At 34.9% G+C, this 21267-nt stretch overlaps 1 protein-coding gene across 1 annotated transcript; it reads right to left on the reverse strand.

Annotated features, from left to right (window-relative positions):
• Window positions 1–309: 309 nt before the first annotated feature.
• On the reverse strand, window positions 310–13494 carry LOC125823326 (VIN3-like protein 2). Its single transcript, XM_049502718.1, has 5 exons — window positions 13381–13494; window positions 13203–13264; window positions 8301–8979; window positions 1989–2308; window positions 310–1793 (listed from the first exon to the last, which is right to left on the reverse strand). The coding sequence occupies exons 2-5, from the start codon at window positions 13222–13224 to the stop codon at window positions 595–597; spliced, it is 2220 nt and encodes a 739-aa protein (XP_049358675.1). The 5' UTR covers window positions 13225–13264; window positions 13381–13494; the 3' UTR covers window positions 310–594.
• Between the last annotated feature and the right edge of the window lie 7773 nt (window positions 13495–21267).

Raw genomic sequence — 21267 nt, forward strand, 5'->3', positions numbered from 1 at the left:
TTTGAAGTACTAGTAAATTATATGTTTGTATGAATACTTTACCGAAAAAACTGAAAAATCCGAAAAAACCCGAGGTTGAAAAGCTGGAGTTTTTTTGGTTTGGTTTGGTTTATAAATTTAAAAATCCGACACAAATGGTTTGATTTGATATTTGAAAAACCCGAACCAACCCGGTCATGTACACCCCTAGTCAATATCTCTTCCAAACATTCTAGTTCTTGACGTCCACACTAAAAGGTACAACTTAGGATGAGTATCAAAAAGTTCATGGTTTAACAAATCAAGAAAAATTTCTTCTACAAAAAAAAGAAGTAAATATCGAATCAGATTTTGTATTTCAAATTATCTTACAGCACAATATCACTTTCATTCCAACTCCAATGTCATAACATCAGAGAGAAATGTGGATGAATTGGGTAGAACCAACCTATAAGGAAAAAAAAATAAAAATTCAAGATGGTTTAATCGTTTACATCATAAATAAGAATCGACTAACAATCACATCGAACAATTTGGGAATAAAAGAATTATGTTCAGTTAAGCAGCGACTATAAATCATGAAGCAGAGGATAGAGGATCCACATTCCGAATCCTTTAATGCCAAAGCTTTAGGCAAAAGCCTGCCGGAACTACAGAAGCTCTCTTGCTTGAAATAACATCAGAGAAAGTATCAACCAGCTGCCCGGCAAGTGATGCTGGATCTTCGATTAGGGTATCAACAAATGCCTTGACAATCCTAACATCTTGAGGTGTAGCTCTTAAGCTATACCAGGTTAAGAACTTCTGCCTGAATGTCTTGTCAATATGCCCACCACACTCTAACCATCGAACTACTTTGATGTAATACTCAAAATCCTTATCTCCAGTACCAACACATTCTTCATGCCATTCTCCAACTCTCTTCTTCGAAGAACAGCCAACTTGTGGTCCATCCTCCTTCCCTGATCCATTATCGAGATCCTTGCTGCAATGTTCTGATTTTCCTTTCCGCCCAAGACTTCCCTTCACATTCTCCATCTTGCAGGGTGTAATAGGTAAGCCAGCTTCCACACTACCTACAAACGGTGTAAATTCTAAGGCAGTCTGGAGAGGTGCATTTGACCCATTATCAGTGCTCGTCTCTTCTGTTGTTTGAACATCTGAACACTGCTTGTTCTCAAGATCTACAGCATCAGTATTTGGCAAGGAGATTACTTTTATAATGCTATCTTCCTCATCACCTAAAGATACCATTACTCCTTCATTTCCTATATGACTTTTACTAGCAAAGGCGATCGTGGTGCAACACAAGTCTGTAGAAATTGCTTTATCAGTGTTATCACAACAAGAAAGACAATTATCCCGTCTGTTCTCATCCTCATTGCTGCATAGCACGATGTTATTAGTTTCATCCTCCACTGAAGAAGGATTAGAAAGGTTGCTGCAATTTGTTGGTGGACTTTGACTTCTTTCGACTTCTAAGCTTTTCATGTTCAGATTAGATAGTTCATTTCCAGCTTTACTGGTGCAGAATTGAACTTCAAACATTCCCAGTTCTCTCTTGCTATCAAGGGAAACAATCTTGAGAAGATAATCTGTAGCTGGCATCAGATCTGAGAGCACAAACCTAGTGTTTGGGGAAAACAATGTTCGAGTTGGTTCTACTGGATATTCCGTTTCAACAGCTTTCCGATGCCACAAAGTGTAACCAACAACATTCTCCATAGATGACCCTTCAGAACTCAAAACAACGGTCACAGATGAGGTAAAGACATCCTCAAATCTGACGAGCTTTGATTCTATCACCTCGCAATCTAAAAAATATAGCCCATGTAAATGCTGATTACTTCACTCGACTTAAATCAAATGAGTACCAAGCTTAGACAAAGAAACCAATAAAGGCATCACAATAACACATGAAGAGAAAGGGGAATCTACAGAATCAATAAAAAGATAAGGACAGTATATATGTACTGCACAAACAAACCACAAATTAGAATGAGTATTACCTTTGACCTTAGCATTAGATGGCATTTCAGACACTCTCTCAGAGAGAAGGGCATCTATGTACTCAACAGCCAAGCCACAAAGTTGCTGAACAGCAGGGCCAAATGAGAGCCTGTTCACTATACCTCTAGCCATCTTCACAGGCAAACCAGTCAAAGGGCCAACATCTGCTTCAAGCTTGTTCACTGCTTCATCAAGAACTTCATACAGCTTTGGGCAATTTTCGGCACCAAAAGAAATTTTTTGGCTCAATGAAAGCCTATAACATAATATGTCTACGCGCCTGGTATCTCTTGCTACAATCAGTTGTTTTTTCAAGGAACTGCAAGAATTGGAGAAATAGAACATCTTTAATCCTAAATAATAAACATAGCTTGCATTTTAATTATAGAGGTCTGTATCTCACAGTAAATAAAAGAGTTTATGTACATGTCATTAGTTCTTTGACATTTTTCCTTTATGGATTCAACAACCATCTCACTAAACTAGTCAGCCGCATCCTGACAATAGTGGAAATAGTTCACTGTAATTCAATAATGCAATTGAAAATTAACTTCACAACAGAATTTTTTTAACATTTTGTAGCAGAGTCCAAGGAAAACATGTAGGATAATTATAGGTCAATTGCCAACTAAGATAATGCATAATAATGAGGTTCCTCAGCGAACACACTGATCTACAAAAAAGCATCAAAGAATCTACGAACAACAACAATTAATACACCTTAGTCCCAAAAAAGTTGGGGTTTGCTATATGAATCCTCATTGATCATATTATCCATTTAAACTCATGTCATGCCAATATTATGCAAATACAAAAAGTAATAGAAGTTTTCCATAATTTTTTGAACCTACAAATCTCTGAAATGCTAAACCACTACTATAAAGTATAGGGCATTAAAAGTGCTAGCATGTCTAAAACATATTTTCAACTAATAGGCATTGACTACAACAATAGCATAACCCGTGTAGTCCCACAAGTGAATTGTGAGGAGAGTAGGATGTATATAGACCTTGCCCCTACATTTGTGGGGTAGAGAGGTTGTTCTGATAAACCCTCGCCTCAAAAGAACAGGCATCGACTATCTAGATTTTTTATCCACTGTGCCCCACTTCGCTATGTCTGCATGGGTTCCCAAAGATTTTAGGTCCTTAGATGCATTTTCCTCCTCTTTTAACACTTACCCTCACAATGGTTGCACACCTATAGACCGGTGCATTACACTGCAGATTGACGCATGACATGAACAAATTATTTCAAGAAACCTTCGGACATTTTCCCCTTGATGTGTGCTACTTAAACATTCTAGTAATATTATCATTTCTAATCTTGTCTAATTTAGTATGACCACAAATTCATCTTAGCATCTGTATTTCTTCAACATTCTTCTTGTAAATGTGTTTAACTTTCACGACCCAAGAATCACTCTCATAAAGCATTGTTGGTTTTATAACTATTCTAAAAAACTTACCTTTCACTTTGGTAGGCATCTCTCTATCATATAACACCCAGCAACACTGCTTTGTTTCAACTACTCAATTCTGATTGTATTTATAACATCTTCATCTATCATTTCATTCACCCAGAAAATTGCCTGCATGGAAAAAAAACACAAATTTCCTATCTTCTTAATCTTGTTCCATTATTGCTTGAAGCTAATGACGTTTGAATTAGCAATAATATGAAAACTTGCCCCCTTCATCTTTGGGTGCAACAATTCGTCTCATTCAAGAACTTGCTTGGACAGCGTTGCAATCTTTCTTCTCCGGTGAAATCTCGCCGCCGCACTAACCACTCATCAGCCATCTTCTTCACTGGCCCCAAAACTCCCTCTGACTATTTCTCTTTCACTTTCTTGGACCCTGACTCTAGGGTTTTTTGTCACCACCGCAGCTCATCCTTCACTGCCACTGCTCTGGCAAAGCACATCTACTCCAGCGACTCTAGAGTTTTCTTTCTCCATAATTCTGGGTTGGGTCTCAAGTTTCAAGGGCAGCAGCAGAACACGGACCGCTTACCTCCACCAGTGCTCCGATGAAGTACCTCCTATCTCCTCTTCAAGTTCCAGGTTCTATCTTCCCAAATTATTCTAGGTTCACATCAGGTTGCCTTCAGTTTTTGGTTTTCAGATTTGTTTTCATTGCTATATGCATATTTAGAGTTATATTTCAGATCTAGTTTTCAGATTGGTTCCCTATATTGTCTTCAGATCTATCTTTCTCGTATCATTGTTAATTGTGTAATATTGCATAACTCTATCTCTTGTTCACTTTGCTCTTGGTTTAACTCTGCCCTCTGACTCTTCGTTTCTTGATCCATAGTGCCATGTATTTCATAGTTCTTGTGGTTTCTCTGGTGTTAGTATTTTGGGTGTACCCATATTCTAGAGCTAGTTGCTTCTGTTCATTCTGTATACTATTTCTTGCTTTACTTCGGTTCTTATTATAGTTAATTAGTCCTAGACTCTCCACTTGATTCAATAGTTTTAGTAGATTCTTATTTCGCTTACATCTTGTTTAATTTACATCTCCTGTGGTGGCTTTGGTGAACGGTGGTCGAATAGGATCATGTCCAGGGGGCAAGGCGAAGGGATGGTACATGAGTTAAGTGACCTCATCTTGTATCATGTTGGTTAGACCTCATCTTGTATTATGTTGGATAGCTCATCCGTAGCTAGGGTAAACAAGTATGGGCTAAATGACAATCCCTGGTGTAAATCCATGATTACAAGAACTCCTTCGCATTCCCTACTATAGTTCTCAGGCTAGTGAAGACTCTTTCATACATGTCTTTTATGACTTTTATATATTTAATAGGAATTCCTTTCTTCTCCGACATGATGACACGTTGACACCCACCAAAGAACCTTTCTTTGTACTCTATCATATAATTTTTCTAGGTCAATGAACACCATGTGCAAATTTTGTCTATGATAAACTTCCATTAATCTCCTCCACAAAAATGTAGTCTCAAATGTAGATCTACTGGGCATACACCCAAACTGGTTATCTATTACTCTTGTGGTGTCCCCAAGTCTATGCTCTATCACTCTTTCTCAGAGTTTCATCATATGACTCATAAATTTAATGCCACAATAGTTTGCAAAACATTGAATATCACCTTTATTTTAATAAAAATTGGAAGCAAGGTACTCTTTCTCCACTAGTACAAAACGGTAAAAAGAGGAAACAACAAAAACTAGTTTGGTATGTATGTAGTGTTCATGAACTGTAGTCTGTACGTGTCAATCCCAATCCAAAGATTTTTTGGAACAAAATAGGAGTTGTTTACAAACTGGCTTATGGAGATTAAAATATCTACAAAATCTATCCTTCAATAGGATCCACAAAAGGAAGTGACAGATAGACTCACAGCTTATATCTATGCTTCCCAATTTTGAACCATCCGAAGACTTAATGAATGCTTACACTGAATAAGCAATATGCATCTAACATCAGAGAAACTAGAAAATAAGCCAAATATCATGGAATAACTGAATGTTTGGACAACATAATATTAACAGTAGATTTGATTGGATGAGGAGAGAGTACTATAAACCACAATATTCCATAGGTAAAACACCTAAAAAGATGTTTGAACTTTGGAAAGATGGAGGGTCGTCAGAAAAAATCTGTTAGACTTCCTAAATATTGATGGTGTCATTCTTTTTTGGATGGAATAAATAGATTTTCTCAAACACTGTCAGAGAAGTTAATCTATATACATGTTCCATAATTCATACATGTGATACATTGAATACAAGTCTTATTTTTATTGGTTTATACATTTATTCCATCAGATGTCCCAGTCAATTATATATCCAGGGCATGGAAATTTCAGTTAGTATTTATCAAACTGACAAAATGAACTACAAGTAACAAGCCCAAAACTAGATTTCCATAGGAGGTCAAACTTGTTATTCTAATGAAGTACAGTTAGACTTCGCATAGGCTAGAAGTGTCCAAGATATAATAAATGTTACACATCTGCCATCAGCAAATTCATTAACTATACAGAAGACCATACTTCTTTCTTCTTTTTTACAGTGGTGTCAGGGTCAACTTAGACACCCCTCAACTAATTCCACCGGGATGTTACCTCCCACCAGCACAAGTACGGGGTAACTCTACTCACCAAACAGGAATCCATACTTTCATGAATATAAAATAACCTTGGTAGCACAACCAACATGTTGGCACTGATATCTGCTTAGAATGGTCTTCCCCAGTAGTCCTAGGAGTCCCTTTGACACAATAAAGGTTAAAATGCAAGGGCTCATAGCCAGCTGCAAATCTAACCCTTTGAGTCCATTACCCACAATTAGCCGATCATTTTGACAATAACACAACAATCGTCTCACAAACTCAAATCATATAATATAAGTGGATTAGATAAGCAAGTATAGACCACACCAATAATTGGGACATACCACACTTACGTGGGATAAGAAAAACATGGTGAATCCAAAGACATTGGTAACAAATACCTTTTAAACTCTAAGACTTGGATTAAAGCTTCAAAAAAAAAAAAAAACTGGCAAAATATATATAGGAAGGAGGAAAAATTCAGAAAATATGTAATAGAAATTTGCACTCGTATGACCTTAAAGGCTAGGAATAAAGCAGGCATCAAAAGCTTTGGTCATGCCACAGTGTCATATGGTTTATTTAGGAAACATTGCATATAATGGGCAAACGTTCCATTGTCGAAAAAAAAGGAGTGATTTGAAGATCTCAATACATCTATCTTTTAGCACATGTTAGACATCAAATTTCAAAATTGTTAATAGCCAATCTGACAAGCTTGTAGCGGCACAACAAGCTCGTTGAGCTCATAGCAAAGGAAAGGTATTCTCCACAGCTCCCACGAGCTCAATCATCAATACAAGCTTAGGATTGTAAAATTATACAACACCATACACAAGGACAAAACTCCTCTACAAATTTTAAACTGAAATCATGGTTTGAAGCCTTAATTTACAGATTCATCTCCTTGTCTTCCTTGACACTTTTTCCAGAAAGTGCAAAGTCTGAGCTAACACTAGGGTGATGCCCAGATGTTAATCTGATTATCTTTCCTAGGCTGGTTTCAGGACATAGGAGGTCCTCGTCCACCACTGCATATGTCTCAGATCACTCAAGCTATTCATCTTCCAACCAACCTCACTCCATCAGCGAACACTTCCTTTTGATGAAAAAATAAGAATCTTTTGTTCATTTTCACTTGATAATTGTTTTAACAATGTTTGCTTAAGAATGGCCTTTTTCCCAGACCACTTATATAGACTAAAAGACTTGACCATTGAATAGTAGCATTACATTGTGGTTAATCAAAGGAAGTTCCGACAAGAACAAATTCTACAAATTATTCATGTTGGAACTTTAAATGGCTACTGGATTTAGAGAGCAACTGTTAACACTTATCTTATTTGTCAAAAATAGTGGTTGTTAGTCCAACTATGTTTAATGGGGAAAAATGTTGGCCGGTCAAGAACTCGCGCATCCAGAAATATAAGTAACAGAAATGAGGATGTTGAGATGGATGTGTGGACATACTAAGTGAGATAATACTTTAATGTTCCTATTTTGCTAAGAATCTATGTTAAGAGTTCTTGGAAATTAAGGTTGAATGAACAAGTCTTAGATCAAGTCAAATTATAAATAAGCAAGAACACACACTGCTATGTACATCATAGATGACACTTGATTTGATTCTTCATTAATACTTCATATATCATTACCTTCTATTTTCTAATTTGAACCCTTAAGGAAAAGAAATCCCCCATATCGGTTAATCATAAGAACAACTCTGATTAACACAGAAAAATCAAAGTGCACTTTCATTCAGGCTAGCAAAAATGTGCACACAATGATCTACAGTCTAACCACCAATGGGAAAAAGAGAAGAAACGAGATTCAAATATACATTCTCATAAGCGATTCAAGAAAAAAATAGGAAAATGAGTAAACGGATTCTGAACACTCTACAATTAGGCTTTTTCGGATGCTCATGTCGAGCATCTGTTGTGATAAATGGTCCAGAGTGCTAACATAAATTTGATGGAATTACTTATTCCCCAAAACACAGCATATTAATCCAAAGATGAAAGTTAAGTAGCCAAAACCTTGACGTCGATAAAAATACTTTTATAAAATAAACTATAATACACATAATTTCAGAAAAATAGAAAGAAAAGAAAAAATTGGGATGTGAACAAATATAGATGATATGCGGAAAAAACGTACTCTTTCTTATTGTGGAATCATAAAATACAAGATCAGATGAAGCTGTTAGAAGGCAATATAAAGAGTTACCTGAGTAGATCATTAGCTTTTCCACAGGATACACAATAAAAGGTGCCATTATTGCCCTTGTCTGATTTATCATTTGTAATACAAGATTTTCCGTGCTTCATGGCACACTCAAGGTGGCATGACATCCCACATGAATCCCCTTGAAAAGGAGGCTCTGAGCTGCAAATCAACCATAGACTAGGGTCCTTGTTGTCATCATAGTTACAGCAAATACAACATGAACACCTTTTGCAAAATACATCTTGGCAACTTAATTTAGCTCTGCAAGCCAAATTTTTGCAGTACACAACATTGGCTAAACTAACATTAGTATTTGTTGGTGAAGAAGTATTAGCTTCAATAGAAAAACGGCTTGGATGCTCGGCCTTTCTCTGCCTTTTGGAACTCCTCTGGTCACTCTCTGATGAAGGCTGCATTTCAAGATTAGATGTATTTTCATGCTCCAATGATTTCTTCTCAGATACAATTTTCAGTAGGTTTTCTATTATTTTTAATTTTGTCAGTCCAGTATACTTCCTTTCTTTTCCCATCTCTGCACATAATATCTGCAAAATCTCCTGACGGCTCCAAGATTGCAGCATTTCAGGGGCACCATGTGACTGCTTTGATAATTCATAAACTAGTTCTCTCTTTTCCTCCATACTTAATTTACTGCACTTTGATGGATCAAGTGCAATACCTAGAACAAGAAAGTAGGAAAAACTTCAAACAAACAGGTTTGTAAATTATCATCGGATAAAAATCACTATGGTTAGCAAAGTACATTGGACAAGTCCATAGTAATTAAAACTGGGACATTTCTTTCTTCTCTTTCGTTTAAATCTTGTATTTTAAAATTATTTTTGTAATGTCATCTCATTTTTGAAGGATCTTCAAGCTAATTTTGTTCAATTTTCTTACTGCTTGTGGCTTCCCAGAGTAATGGAACATATTGTAACTGCAACCAGATCACCAGAAAATGTGAAGAAAAGCCATCATGTGTAATCAAATGCAAGTAAAGGAAAGAAAGAGAGATCACTCAATCAATAAACTAAAACTAGTAGATCAGATATATACCTCATATTCATTTTGCTCTATTTAGGTCCATCTTGTCCCAAAACTAAATATTTCATCTTTTAAAGCAAATTTGGAGATCTCTAAAATTAGAGATTCTCTATATCTAACACTTGCCACAAAACTGATAAATATATCGCACTAACCAGATATGGGGCATAATATAAGTATAACTACAGCTAAACATTAACCCGAAGTTCCAAATTAGTTGGTATCACCTATATGAGTCATTTGCTTCTACCATAATCTGCTCTTAGCAAAATTTCGTTTGGCTCGAAGAAGTTGAAGGTCGTTTGTTCTATCCTAAGCTAAGCCCTCATTGATTTCAAAATATCATACATATTTAGAAACAATGTCCCGCCATGTTATTTAAGTGTACTATGTGCTCGTTTAACACCTTCAATTATCATAGAGTTGCTTCTATAGATTCGGTGCATTTGGCGGTCTAAGTAGGGTGATCAAACTATGTGAGGCACCCTCCTATTTTATCCCCTACAAATTATGCCATACTCATGTGCAATAGCTCACAAATCACACATGAGAGGTATACCGCACTAGGCAAGCCTCGTGTGACGAGCTTGACCCAAAATACCAAACTTCTGCTATCACTAGCAAGGGGTTTCAAACTTGAGACCTCCATTATGGAAGTTCCAAGCCAAACCATTTGAGCCACCCCGAAGGATATCCCCTATGAGTGATATGTGCACTCTCTATCACAGTGATATTCTAAAAAAATTTGGATGAGTTCATTTGGAGTTCACAGTAAACATGATCAAACCATCTAAGAACAACATCCTAGTATATTCTATGTGTGTTCTACTTGTACCTTTTGTTACATGTGATCATTTCTAATATTATATCTATATGACCGAACATCCATCTTATATTTACATTTTTACGGTGCTCCTTTTTGAGGATGTAGTAGGGCCTTAAAAGTCCAACATTGAGTCTTATGTAACACCTTGGTCTCACAATTGTCTATCGAACTTGTCTTTCACTTTGTTAGACATCTTCGTATTCAAATCGCACCTTCACACCATTCCTCCATTTCAATCATCATGTTTGTAGTTTGATTTTTTTAAGAGAATAATTTACATCATGTTTTCGTTTTGATATGTTACACCTTCACTGGTTCACAACAATCTCCTGACAACTAAACTTATATATCTGAGATGTCTGCATCTTAAATGTCACAATCTATCCTAATCTCATCTCAACATTATTGTTCTTATAGTACTATACTTACATAGTGCATATGTTTTACCCTACTTCTACTTGACTTAGAACTCTCCCCTTTTGAGTAAGTATTCACAATTCCAACTTTTTACTGGCTCACTAGGTTTTTTTTTTTTTTGATAAAGTTAACTGGTATTATAAACAAAGAAGTACACCAATAGTGAACTCCTCTAGTAATTACATCAAAAGTATAGAGGGTTTACCAAAAAGAATCTAAACACCTATCTCCCTCATAAACTATCTAAGAATAGGGCGGTGTCCCCCGGATCGTTGAGAATAGAATGGATACACCAAAAGTAAAAGGTCACTAAACAATTCATTTTAATGCTTTGGAAAGGGATACTCTTGTTCTCAAAACATCTCTGATTTCCATCACTCCATATTGTCCACCAGATGCAGGCAGGGACAATCTTCCATCTCTCCTTGTGTCCTGACTGATTTCCATCTCTATTCCAACATGCTAGGACTTCTGCAGTATTTCTAGGCATGGTCCATGTGATACCTCTCAGGTTAATGAAATACTTCCATAGTTTCTCAGTCACTTTACAGTGCAAAAAAAGATGGTTTATTGTCTCTGTCTCAGATTCACAAAAAAAACATCTGGAGCATAAATCCTTTCCTCTTTTCATTAAGTTATCAGATTGTCTTGCAACAAGCCATGTGAAGTAAGCCACCTTATGTGGTATCTTCCCATTCCAAATTATCTTCCAAGGCAACAACTCCTTGGTTTCAGTTGAAATGTCTAGTAATTTGTAGGCTGATTTCACCTTGAACTTGCCATTTTTCTCCAGCTTCCATGTCAATTTGTCTTCCTCACAAGTAAGGTTCTTGGCTTGTTCCAAGGTATTATAGAATTGAGTCATTCTCTCCACTTCCCAGTCATTGAGGAACCTTCTAAAAATCAGGTTCCATCCTTGTTCATTTCCGACTTCTAAAATTGTAGCCATTTTTTGCTGATTGAGAATATATATGTCTGGAACTGTAGTCTCAAAGGTGTTTGTCCCATTCATATATCATTCCAGAACAAGGCTTTCCTCCCATTTCCCACATTAATCACAGAGTTACTCCAAATTCTCAGCCACTGATTTCTAATAGTTCTCCATAGGCCCACACCATATGGAGTATTAACCTCCTTAGTAGTCCATGGTCCTTCCTTTCCATATCTTGCAAAGATAGTGTCCTTCCATAAGCTCTGATCATCTGTTGCTAGTCTCCAGAGCCATTTTAGCAGTAGGCTCTTACTGGCTCACTAGGTTATATTAATAATAACAATAATAATAATAATAGGCCCAACATTATTAGCAAATATATGAACATAGAACATCATCTTGTATAAAAAAGGTTAGTGCATCTATAATTATAAGCTAAACTATAAGCTCAAACCATATCTCTAGTGTGAAAAAATAAATAAAAGTTTGGATAAGTTGGTGCAATTTTATACATGCATTTTTTCAATTTGAGCCAAGGATCTATCAAAAACAACCTCTCTACCTCACAAAGGTAGAGGTAAGGTCTGTGTACACTCCACCCTCACACCCTCCCGGCTTCCACCTTCCTTAGACCCTACCTTTGGGAACATTGGGTATGTTGTTATTGTTGTAAGTTGGTGCAAATCCAGTTACAGAAAATTCCTCCATATCTACTCTCATTGTTTTAACACTTGTCAAAGATCCATTGATTATATGTCTTCCCCATTTATACATTTCATGTGAAATCAGTATTTCATAAGCACTCTCTAAAATACTTTCATGGCCTTCTAACCATATGTTTTCTCTACACCGATGACAATATGTTGGAGATTGTTCCTCTCCCTATAAATTTTCAACAATCTTCTCACCAAAAGAGTGTCATCTTCCCACAAAAACTGAATAACAAAATCCTTTTTCCGCGCGGGTAACTGCCTAAGAGGAAGAAAAAAAATCAGAAAGATCATTTGTACAAGAGTAGGAAAAAAAAAAGAACAGAAAAGGTAAATTCTTTAGCTATTTCTAGTTTGACTTCACATAATAGTAGCACTCAATTTCCATGATTAATTCCAAACTGATAATATAATATGATTGTGTCATCGTAAGGTAGTAATCACCTCCATTATTCAACTGTCCTCATAGGTGATCCTCCTCTTCTAAATTGTAAAATGTGAAGGATCACAACACAGTAGGCAAAGAAAAAATGGCATAGTTGTCATCTTCCAAATATAATAATAACTAATACATACCCCAGAAGAGTAGGTAAGTAGGTAACCACCAATCCTAACACCCATTTCAGTAAACCAAATTTTTTTAAAAAAAAAAAATCACAATGTGAGAAAGAATAAAAAACTATTTTTTTTTATACGTATGAAACAGTAACTAAATTTCATTTCATACCATAATATGCAAGAGATAATAAAAATTAATTATATAAAAAAGAAAATAAAAAGAGATGGGATCAACACCATTTCGTTAGCAATAACACATTAGCAGGATGAAAAATAAACAGATCAGAAAATTTAACAGTTACTTCTTCTATCCCAATTCATTTTTCCTTAATTTGATCAATTATTGAAACTTGATTTGACTTTGTGTGACAAACCAGATAATACTCCTGTGAAATTGTATGATTCACCATTGTTACCTTCAAAGGAAGAAGCATCCATGGCTGCAGGTCCAAAACAAACCAACCTTGCAGCTTAGCACCTGAAACAGCACAGATGTGATAATTTTGACCCAATATTGAACAAACAGAAGATAGATATACACAAAAACGTATTGCTGATCAGTTTCATGTAAAAGAAAATGGAGAAACGAAATACCAGAAAAAGGAGATTGGAATTGGGGTCAGAATCGAGGAATTCATGAAGAGAGATGGGGGGTCTTCAACGTGGGCTTTTCGGTACCCGAAGCAGTAGTGATAGAGAGACGTAGTGGGGTCATCTAGTGGTTGGTTACAAGAGGTGCAGATTTGGAGGACTAAAATTAATATTATATTTATGATAATAATAATAATAATAATAATATGGGCTAGTAATTACGATACGTAAGCCACGAACTATAGGACAAATTTTAAAAAAGATGCTCTTAAGTGATCGGAGAAAAAAAAAATGGTCTCCATGACTATAAAGATAGAGTGTAGATATAAAGTAGCACATGTTGTAAATAATATTTGTAGTTGTGGACGATCATTATTCCTTTTTATTGAGTAGTGATAATATTCATATCTTTATTATTATTTTTTATTGATTATTTATAATTGGCATATGTGAAAAGTTTGATTAATTTATGATATTTTGTTTGAAAAATATTCATTTATATCATTATTTTTTAATTTCGATTTTGCAAAATCATTTTTTATTTCAGCAAAATCTCAAACAACTTTTTCATTGGAGTTTTAGATCAAATGTACTCTTTTTGTTTCTTTTTTCTCAAGAACACATGAAGAACGCCAGGAACTATCAAATTTCCAACTTATATTCACGAGATCATCTCAAATTTCAAGAGTAGCTTCGTTAGATATCAAAACTTAATATTTTTGGAGGTCAAATTCAATCTAACTCAACAAGATCTACATGAAATTTCTTCAAAGTTTTAAAACTAGAATATCCTTTAATGGTAGAGTTTTCTCCACAACTTGAAATCACTTGAAATTAGTATTATAGACTAAGAGAACACCAGAGAGCAAAGATCTAGTGTCAAAAATAACAACAAAACACGAATCAAAGTCTTTTTTTTTGAATATTTTTTTAATAAGGGCGGATTTTTTTTAACTCCACAAATGACTTTGAATTTTGGCTTTTTTTAACAAAAAAATAAATAAAAATTAATGACGTAGTTGAGTTATAATTGGACACGTGTAAAAAAATGATTTTGCAAAATCGGAGTTATAAAATAATGGCATGAAAGAGTCTTTTCTCAAATAACAAATTTTTAACCAGATGAGATAAATGAGTTTTTTCACAAAGTTCAATGACACATTTAAGTCTTTTCCCTTTATAATTTCATATTTTTTTCACCTTTTGAAATATTAATGTTATATTTACAATACCTTTGATGTTCCTCACTATAATCATATATAGAGGTATTGTTAAGGATGTTTGATACACTTGAAAGAAAAAAGAAAGATATTTATATTATTTTTCTTGTTTTTTTTTATTGTTATTCTTGTTCTTGATTTTACAACACGTGATCAACACAATTCTAATTTTGCTCCAAGTTCATTTTTCTACTCCTTTCATCCGCAAGATATGATTAAATGCAACTTGTTTGTATAAAATTTAGTTGTAGTTCTATATGAGCTTACCGTCTTAAGCCTTGATCTATCACTTTTAATTATTTTAATCCTAACATGATTTGTTTGTGTGCAACACTTCATCTAACTTATCATATGCAAATATAAAATTTAATTTTGAAGATATTAGGCAGTAACATTATAATTTGATGAAAATTTTTGCTTCATATTTTGTCCCTATTTTCAATTAATCGTTGGGTTGGTATTACGATTAGATTAAAGCTACTTTTGTATAATACTCTACTTGTTACTATTTCGAACTTATTGATTTTTTACGATAACTTTTATTATGCTGAATTTGTCAAAATTTAAATTAGTGGCACTTTATATTTTTGAGAAAAAATATTTTTGATACTAAAACTCACCTACACGTTAAAGGTCTTGTTATACTATTACTCATGGATAATGCAACGTCAAGTCAAGATAAAGTGAAGACTATAATTATCATTCGTCATCATATGGATGAAAGATTGAAGGTTGAAGACCCGACAATGAAAGATTCACTTGAATTATGGATTGATTTGAAGGAAAGATATGACCATCTTAAGAAAATTAAATTGTCAAAGGCTCGTTACAAGTGGATTCACTTTCAATTACATGATTTTAAAACTATATATGATTATAACTATGTTGTATATAAAATTACTCCACAGTTGAAATTATGTTGGAATGACATAAAAGATGGCAATATGTTAAAAAAACTCTTAGTATTCTCATGCCTCAAATATGATATTACAACAACAATATCGTTAAGGAGAATTTTAAAAAATATTTTAATTTGATCTCATGCCTTCTTGTGGTTAAGCAATATGATATTATTTTTATTAAAAAAAAATCATGAAAATTATCTACTGAAACTGCTTCATTACCAAAAGCAAACAAAGTAGAAGTACATGACCAGTCTAAAAGAAGATAAAATAAAATTTAAGTTAATAATAATATATGTGAGCGTGACAATGATTATAATAAAAAAAATATAACAATCGTTATAGTCACAATAAAATGAAGAACGATATACATTCTCAAAGAAATCCTTCATGAGATAATTGTCATCATTGTAGCATGAAAGGTCAATGATAAAGAATGAATACCTGGCGCCTAAACATTTTGCTAAGCTTTACCAAAATTTATTCAGAATTTTTTTTTGATATCTTTTCTTCTAATATCTGAGTGAAGTCATACTTCACTTAGTAAAATGAAGCTAAAGTAGAGCCTTCACAAAATTATGATGATATTATTGAAGTGAATTTAGCTTTGATAGATGACGATTTTATTGTCCTTGGTGATATTACTCATTTGGAAGTTGAAGGCTTCTTCGAAGATCAAAATTAAAGTTTGATCATTTTATTAGGAAAACTAACTACGTTGTTATTATATTTATGTATTTTTAATTGTTACATTTTCTCTTATGTTGCTTTTTTTTTAAAAAATACTTGGCTTTTCTTGAAATGTTATTAGTTTTTTTGTATTTCTTATGATATACTTTTAGTTTTAATTTCACGAAGATAAATAAAAAATAGTCTTCTATTAAATATAAGATGGATAAGGGAGATATACTCCTTTTTGATAGTGCTACAATTCACACTATATTAAGAAAACAATATTCTCTAATTTGAAAGGACCTATGTCAACACAATACCTGACAGTAAAAAAAATGATTAAGAGCTCTGAAAGAGAGATTGCATTACTACTTGAGAGAACAATTGATTATTAGCAACACATTGTATTGAATCAAGTTTTTTAAAAAAAGCTTGTTAAATTTCAAGGATTCACCAAAATGGTGATCATGTTGAGACTGCTAATGAAGGAAAGATTGAATATCTTAATATTACTACAGTAAAAATGAGGGGGGAAATTATGCATGAAAAATCAAATAAAGTTTCTTTTAGGTTATGACATACAAGTGTTGATATGATTGAGTTGCATGTCATGACAAACTAAAGATTTACTCATCTTAATGAATTTATCATTTGACATGATTGGTTGGATCATATCAACTTTAAAATGATGTGCAAAATTATTGAAAATTCACATAGGAACACTTTGAAGAATCATAACATTCTTCAATCAAAGAAATTCTCTTATGTTGCTTGTTGATGAGTTGATATTTTACCGACTCATTGGACTCGAATTCTTGAATTATTGTCATATTTTTATGTTAATTGGGGGGGGGGGGGGGGGGGGAGGGGGATATGAGGCGCTAGTTCTCTTGTATGTAGACTTGAAAAACAAAGTTTGATATACTTAAAGAGAAAAAAATCATCAAATTACACCGATGAAGTAACTGGCTTCCCGCAGGAACCAACAAGCATCTCGCCGGCTAAATGACAACTTGAAAGGAGCAAACTACCTCAATACCAGTGCTGCAATTGGCATGGTAGAATGTTTGATCACGACTCGTCAATCTTAACGAAGATGGTCTTGTGAGAACTGAAGGTTGACATGGAGAAGCGACTGGCGCTCCACAATCCTGGATCAACATTTCACAGTCCAACACAAGTTCAAAGATGGAAGTTGAAGGATAAGAATGCAATTATGAAATTTAGTGCCTCATTTGGAAGGTCCAATGATAGGTTGGGGATTTGTATGATTATGTACCTTTTTCTTCTTCCGAATTAGAGATAGCAGAGAGAGTTCTTTATTTGGTAGAAAAATTATCTATAGAGTATAATGAAGGACTTTTTAACTTGTAGAGAAAGAAACCTCAAGTTTGTATCATTCCAAGCTTGGATTTCAAGTTTGTTAATTACATTAACTTGAAATATAGATTTCCTACATAAATATTGTCTCTATTTCTTCTTTTATAAGTAGCTAAATCCTTAGTTAGGAGTGTGTGTGCTTGATGAGGGTGTAAAACCCCTAATAGGTATTGATTAATCAGTTCTAAAATTGATTGTATTACATGGATCTATTGTTGTCTGGAAGTTTTAATTTAAAAGACAGTGGTTGTAAATATTGATTGAGCTCTCTTACACTGTTTTTGCTTGAGAAAGCACAATGGAGTTGGGTAAGACTCAATAGTGAGGACTTGCTGAAGTTTACTCTATGGATTTGATCCATGAATGGGATAATCCGAGTAATTTCTCATTTAATGATATGAACTAGGGATAGTCTATCTACTCAAACAATGTTGGCATTTTATTTAAAAGGGTTTTGAAGTTCGAGAGAATCCAAGGGACATATATGTGATAGTTCGGGAGAATATCAAATGTAGCCTAGACTGAACATTATTCATGTATCAACCGATTTTATTGTGATTATTCTTTGCTTATTTGAATTGAAACCTTAATTGTTATGCATACATTCCTAGTCCTTTCCAAACTTGGTAAATCATATTTGTGTTGATTTCTCATTTTATTACTTGATATTAGTGAAATATATATTGAGAATTCAATTGGCTAATTGCTTCAAGTGGTGAAATCAATTTAAGGTAATCTTATTTTTCAATTCTTGTGGTTCGATCCCAACCTCTAAAGTTGGGTATTATTTTTCATACGACCATCTATGCCTTGAATAATGGGACATAATTGACGTTTATTAGGTGCTACCTCTATGGGTACATTGGTTCGGGAGTGTGGATTAATAATTGAAAAATCTCAACAAGGTGCTCGGGATTCATTAGAAACCTCATGGGCACAAAACAAATATGCTACCCCACTAATTTTAACTTTCTAGACACAATAGATCTGTCAAAAATTCCATCTGAGGTCATCTTGACAAAATATGGGTCTCATACTCAAGCTCCATTTTAAGCAAAAACCAAAATGTAGCTTGTAATAAGCCTGGAGGCCTCGGTACCTGCACGAAAGGTCCTCCTAGACCAAACTCGACATGCTATAGCTAACGAAACCTTCAGAATTTCATTTTGAGGAGGTCTTCCTGCACTTTTACCCTAAGTCAACCATTCAAGTTGCAAATGCTCATATAATGACCCTCAGGTCATTTCTATGTTTATGCCTTATGTTCGTCATTTTTAATATTTCTATAGCGACCCCAAGTTACTTATGATTTGTTGGGACTGACAGTTCGGTCACATGGTCATTCATTAGGTTTTTGTGGAAGTTTCTCTATTTTGGAGCTTTAAACCTTGAACGGTTAGTTTTGATCAAAATCTTAAGAAGATAACCTTAGAATCCAATTCTAACAACTACATCAGATCCGGAAGGGTCATTTTAGGCTAGTAGCATGGTCAACATGAATCCCGAGGATTTTAGTGTGAGTTTGTGTGATTAGGCATTTTAACTTTCAAGTTAACCTAAGTTTGACTTTAGTTAGGGTAAAAAAGCCCAATTGAGAATTCCGTCACAACAATTAGCTTTAGAATATTGAGTTTAGTATAAAATGATCCTTCGTTTGAATCTTGAGGCTTTTAGACCAATTCTGAGCCCTTTGTAGATTTCGACTTAAAATATAGTTTGGGGGTGAGACCCACTTCTTATCAAGATGACCTCCAATGAAAATTTTGAATACTCTATTGAGTCTGTAATAATGAATTTGGTAGGTTTGCGTATCCCGTTTGTGTGTACGTAGTTTCAAACAAATTCAGAACGCCCCGTTGTGGATTTGAAAACTTGCCAAACCAGCTGATATGAATTAGCTGGTGCAAACCAAAATTGGTATTTGCCGACCTTGATTCACGATTGCGGAGACCAAAATATTGGTCACCGCATTCGCAGTGTCCAAGTTGCGTTTGCAATGGGTTAGGCCCTTAAGCCTTCGCGTTCGCGGGGGCTCGACCGCGATCACAGACCCCTGGTTTCTTTTGCATTTGCATCCATGGGCTCCTTGCCGCGTTTGCGAAGGGAAACTTTCTTGTGCGTCACGATCGCAAGCCTAGTCCGCGTTCACAAAGGTTTTTTTCGTCTGGTCTTTATTTATAGACCAGACGTGATTAGCATGAAGTATATATATATATTCAAAAATCAATTTCTCCTTCGATATAGCTCAAAATTGAGTGATTCAAAGTTTTGTGTGGCCGAAATTATTGAGGCTTCATTGTGGAGTGATTGAAAGTCATTGGTAAACCTCCGTTTGAGGTGAATTTGTGTTTTATTTGGCTTTTTTATTCGTTATTTGAGCTTGATTGTGGAATTCACCGCATGAGTTAATTGTTCGTTGTTTCGAGCCCCTAATTGTGTCCTATTTTGGGACACAGTTTGGAGTACTGTTTAGAACCTTTTGACGGAGTCATTTCAAAAATTCCGACGCAAGTACCATAATTCTTGTTTGACTCTGAAATTTTTTCATTTTCATTTTATGTGTTCTTTATATCTAAATGACTGTATTGACGTTGTGATCCTATTTTTTATAGTGGTGGCAACGTTTGGAGGCCGTTCAAAAAGGAAAAGTTTTGGCCTTGTGATTCAGATGTGCGCACGATCAGCCTACAGATAAGCTATGACTTTCTTTCTATTAGATTGAGTTTAAATGCATGTATGCATGTTTAATAGAATGATTTGGGGTCGGGTACCTAGTTACTCTTATTTCTTTTCCTAGATACCATGTTTTAGGATTGATCGACATTATTTCGAGAGTAGTACTATGATAGACGGGAACTGTGTGTGATTCCATGATATTGTGAATTGATTGGTTGATTGTTAATTGTTGTATTGACATTTGAGCTTGTGTGGCCTTAGTCTAGGATTAGGCTAGTGTTGCCTTAGACTTGTGATCATTGTGTCCTGTTAGCCTTGTTTCTTCTCAAATGTCGTTTCAGACGGAATAGATCCATGTAGACTGGAGTAGCGAACTTAAGTCTGATAGGATGAGCCTTAGTTTAGGCATTTTTGCGACTTTATTGATATTTTATTTTCTCTCCTTATTTCTACCGTTCTGATGCGTTATCGAAGGTTTTGTGCTTTTGTGTCGACCTAGGGTTGGAGTGGTTTAGGCTTGGAAACTTTTTGTGATTCCTTATGAGTGAATGTCGTTCCATGGTGGCTTAGTATTGACATTTGAGATCTTCTTCGGAGTTGATACGCCCCCAGGTCACTCTTACTAACTGAGCGGCTTATGCCCTTGGGAGTGAACTGGCTAACTGGGCGGCCTTGATATATTGAGATCCTCTTCGGAGTCAACTGATCCTTGGGTCACTCTTGCTAGCTAGGTTGGGAGTGGACTGGTTGGCTGTACGGCTTAGACTGACTTATCACTCTTACTCACTTGGCTAGGAGTTGGCTAGACTAGTGGGTACTTGGGATGGGAGCCCAACTTTCGTCCTCGGGTTTGGATTCATGTTACTCCTATCTCAGTATACTGAGTTATTTTGTGTACCTATCGATATTTCATCGAACAGGTTGTGAACAACCTATTGTCATGCCATTTTCACATGAATTCCCTATCTCCACAACTCACCAATTTTCAAGAAACAAAAGAAAATGATTTAATTCAACATACCTTGAGGAAAAAGAACGAT

The sequence above is a fragment of the Solanum verrucosum genome, unplaced genomic scaffold (assembly GCF_900185275.1).
Source record: "Solanum verrucosum unplaced genomic scaffold, falcon-dt-bn FXZP01000214.1, whole genome shotgun sequence".
In the NCBI taxonomy this organism is placed as follows: domain Eukaryota; kingdom Viridiplantae; phylum Streptophyta; class Magnoliopsida; order Solanales; family Solanaceae; genus Solanum; species Solanum verrucosum.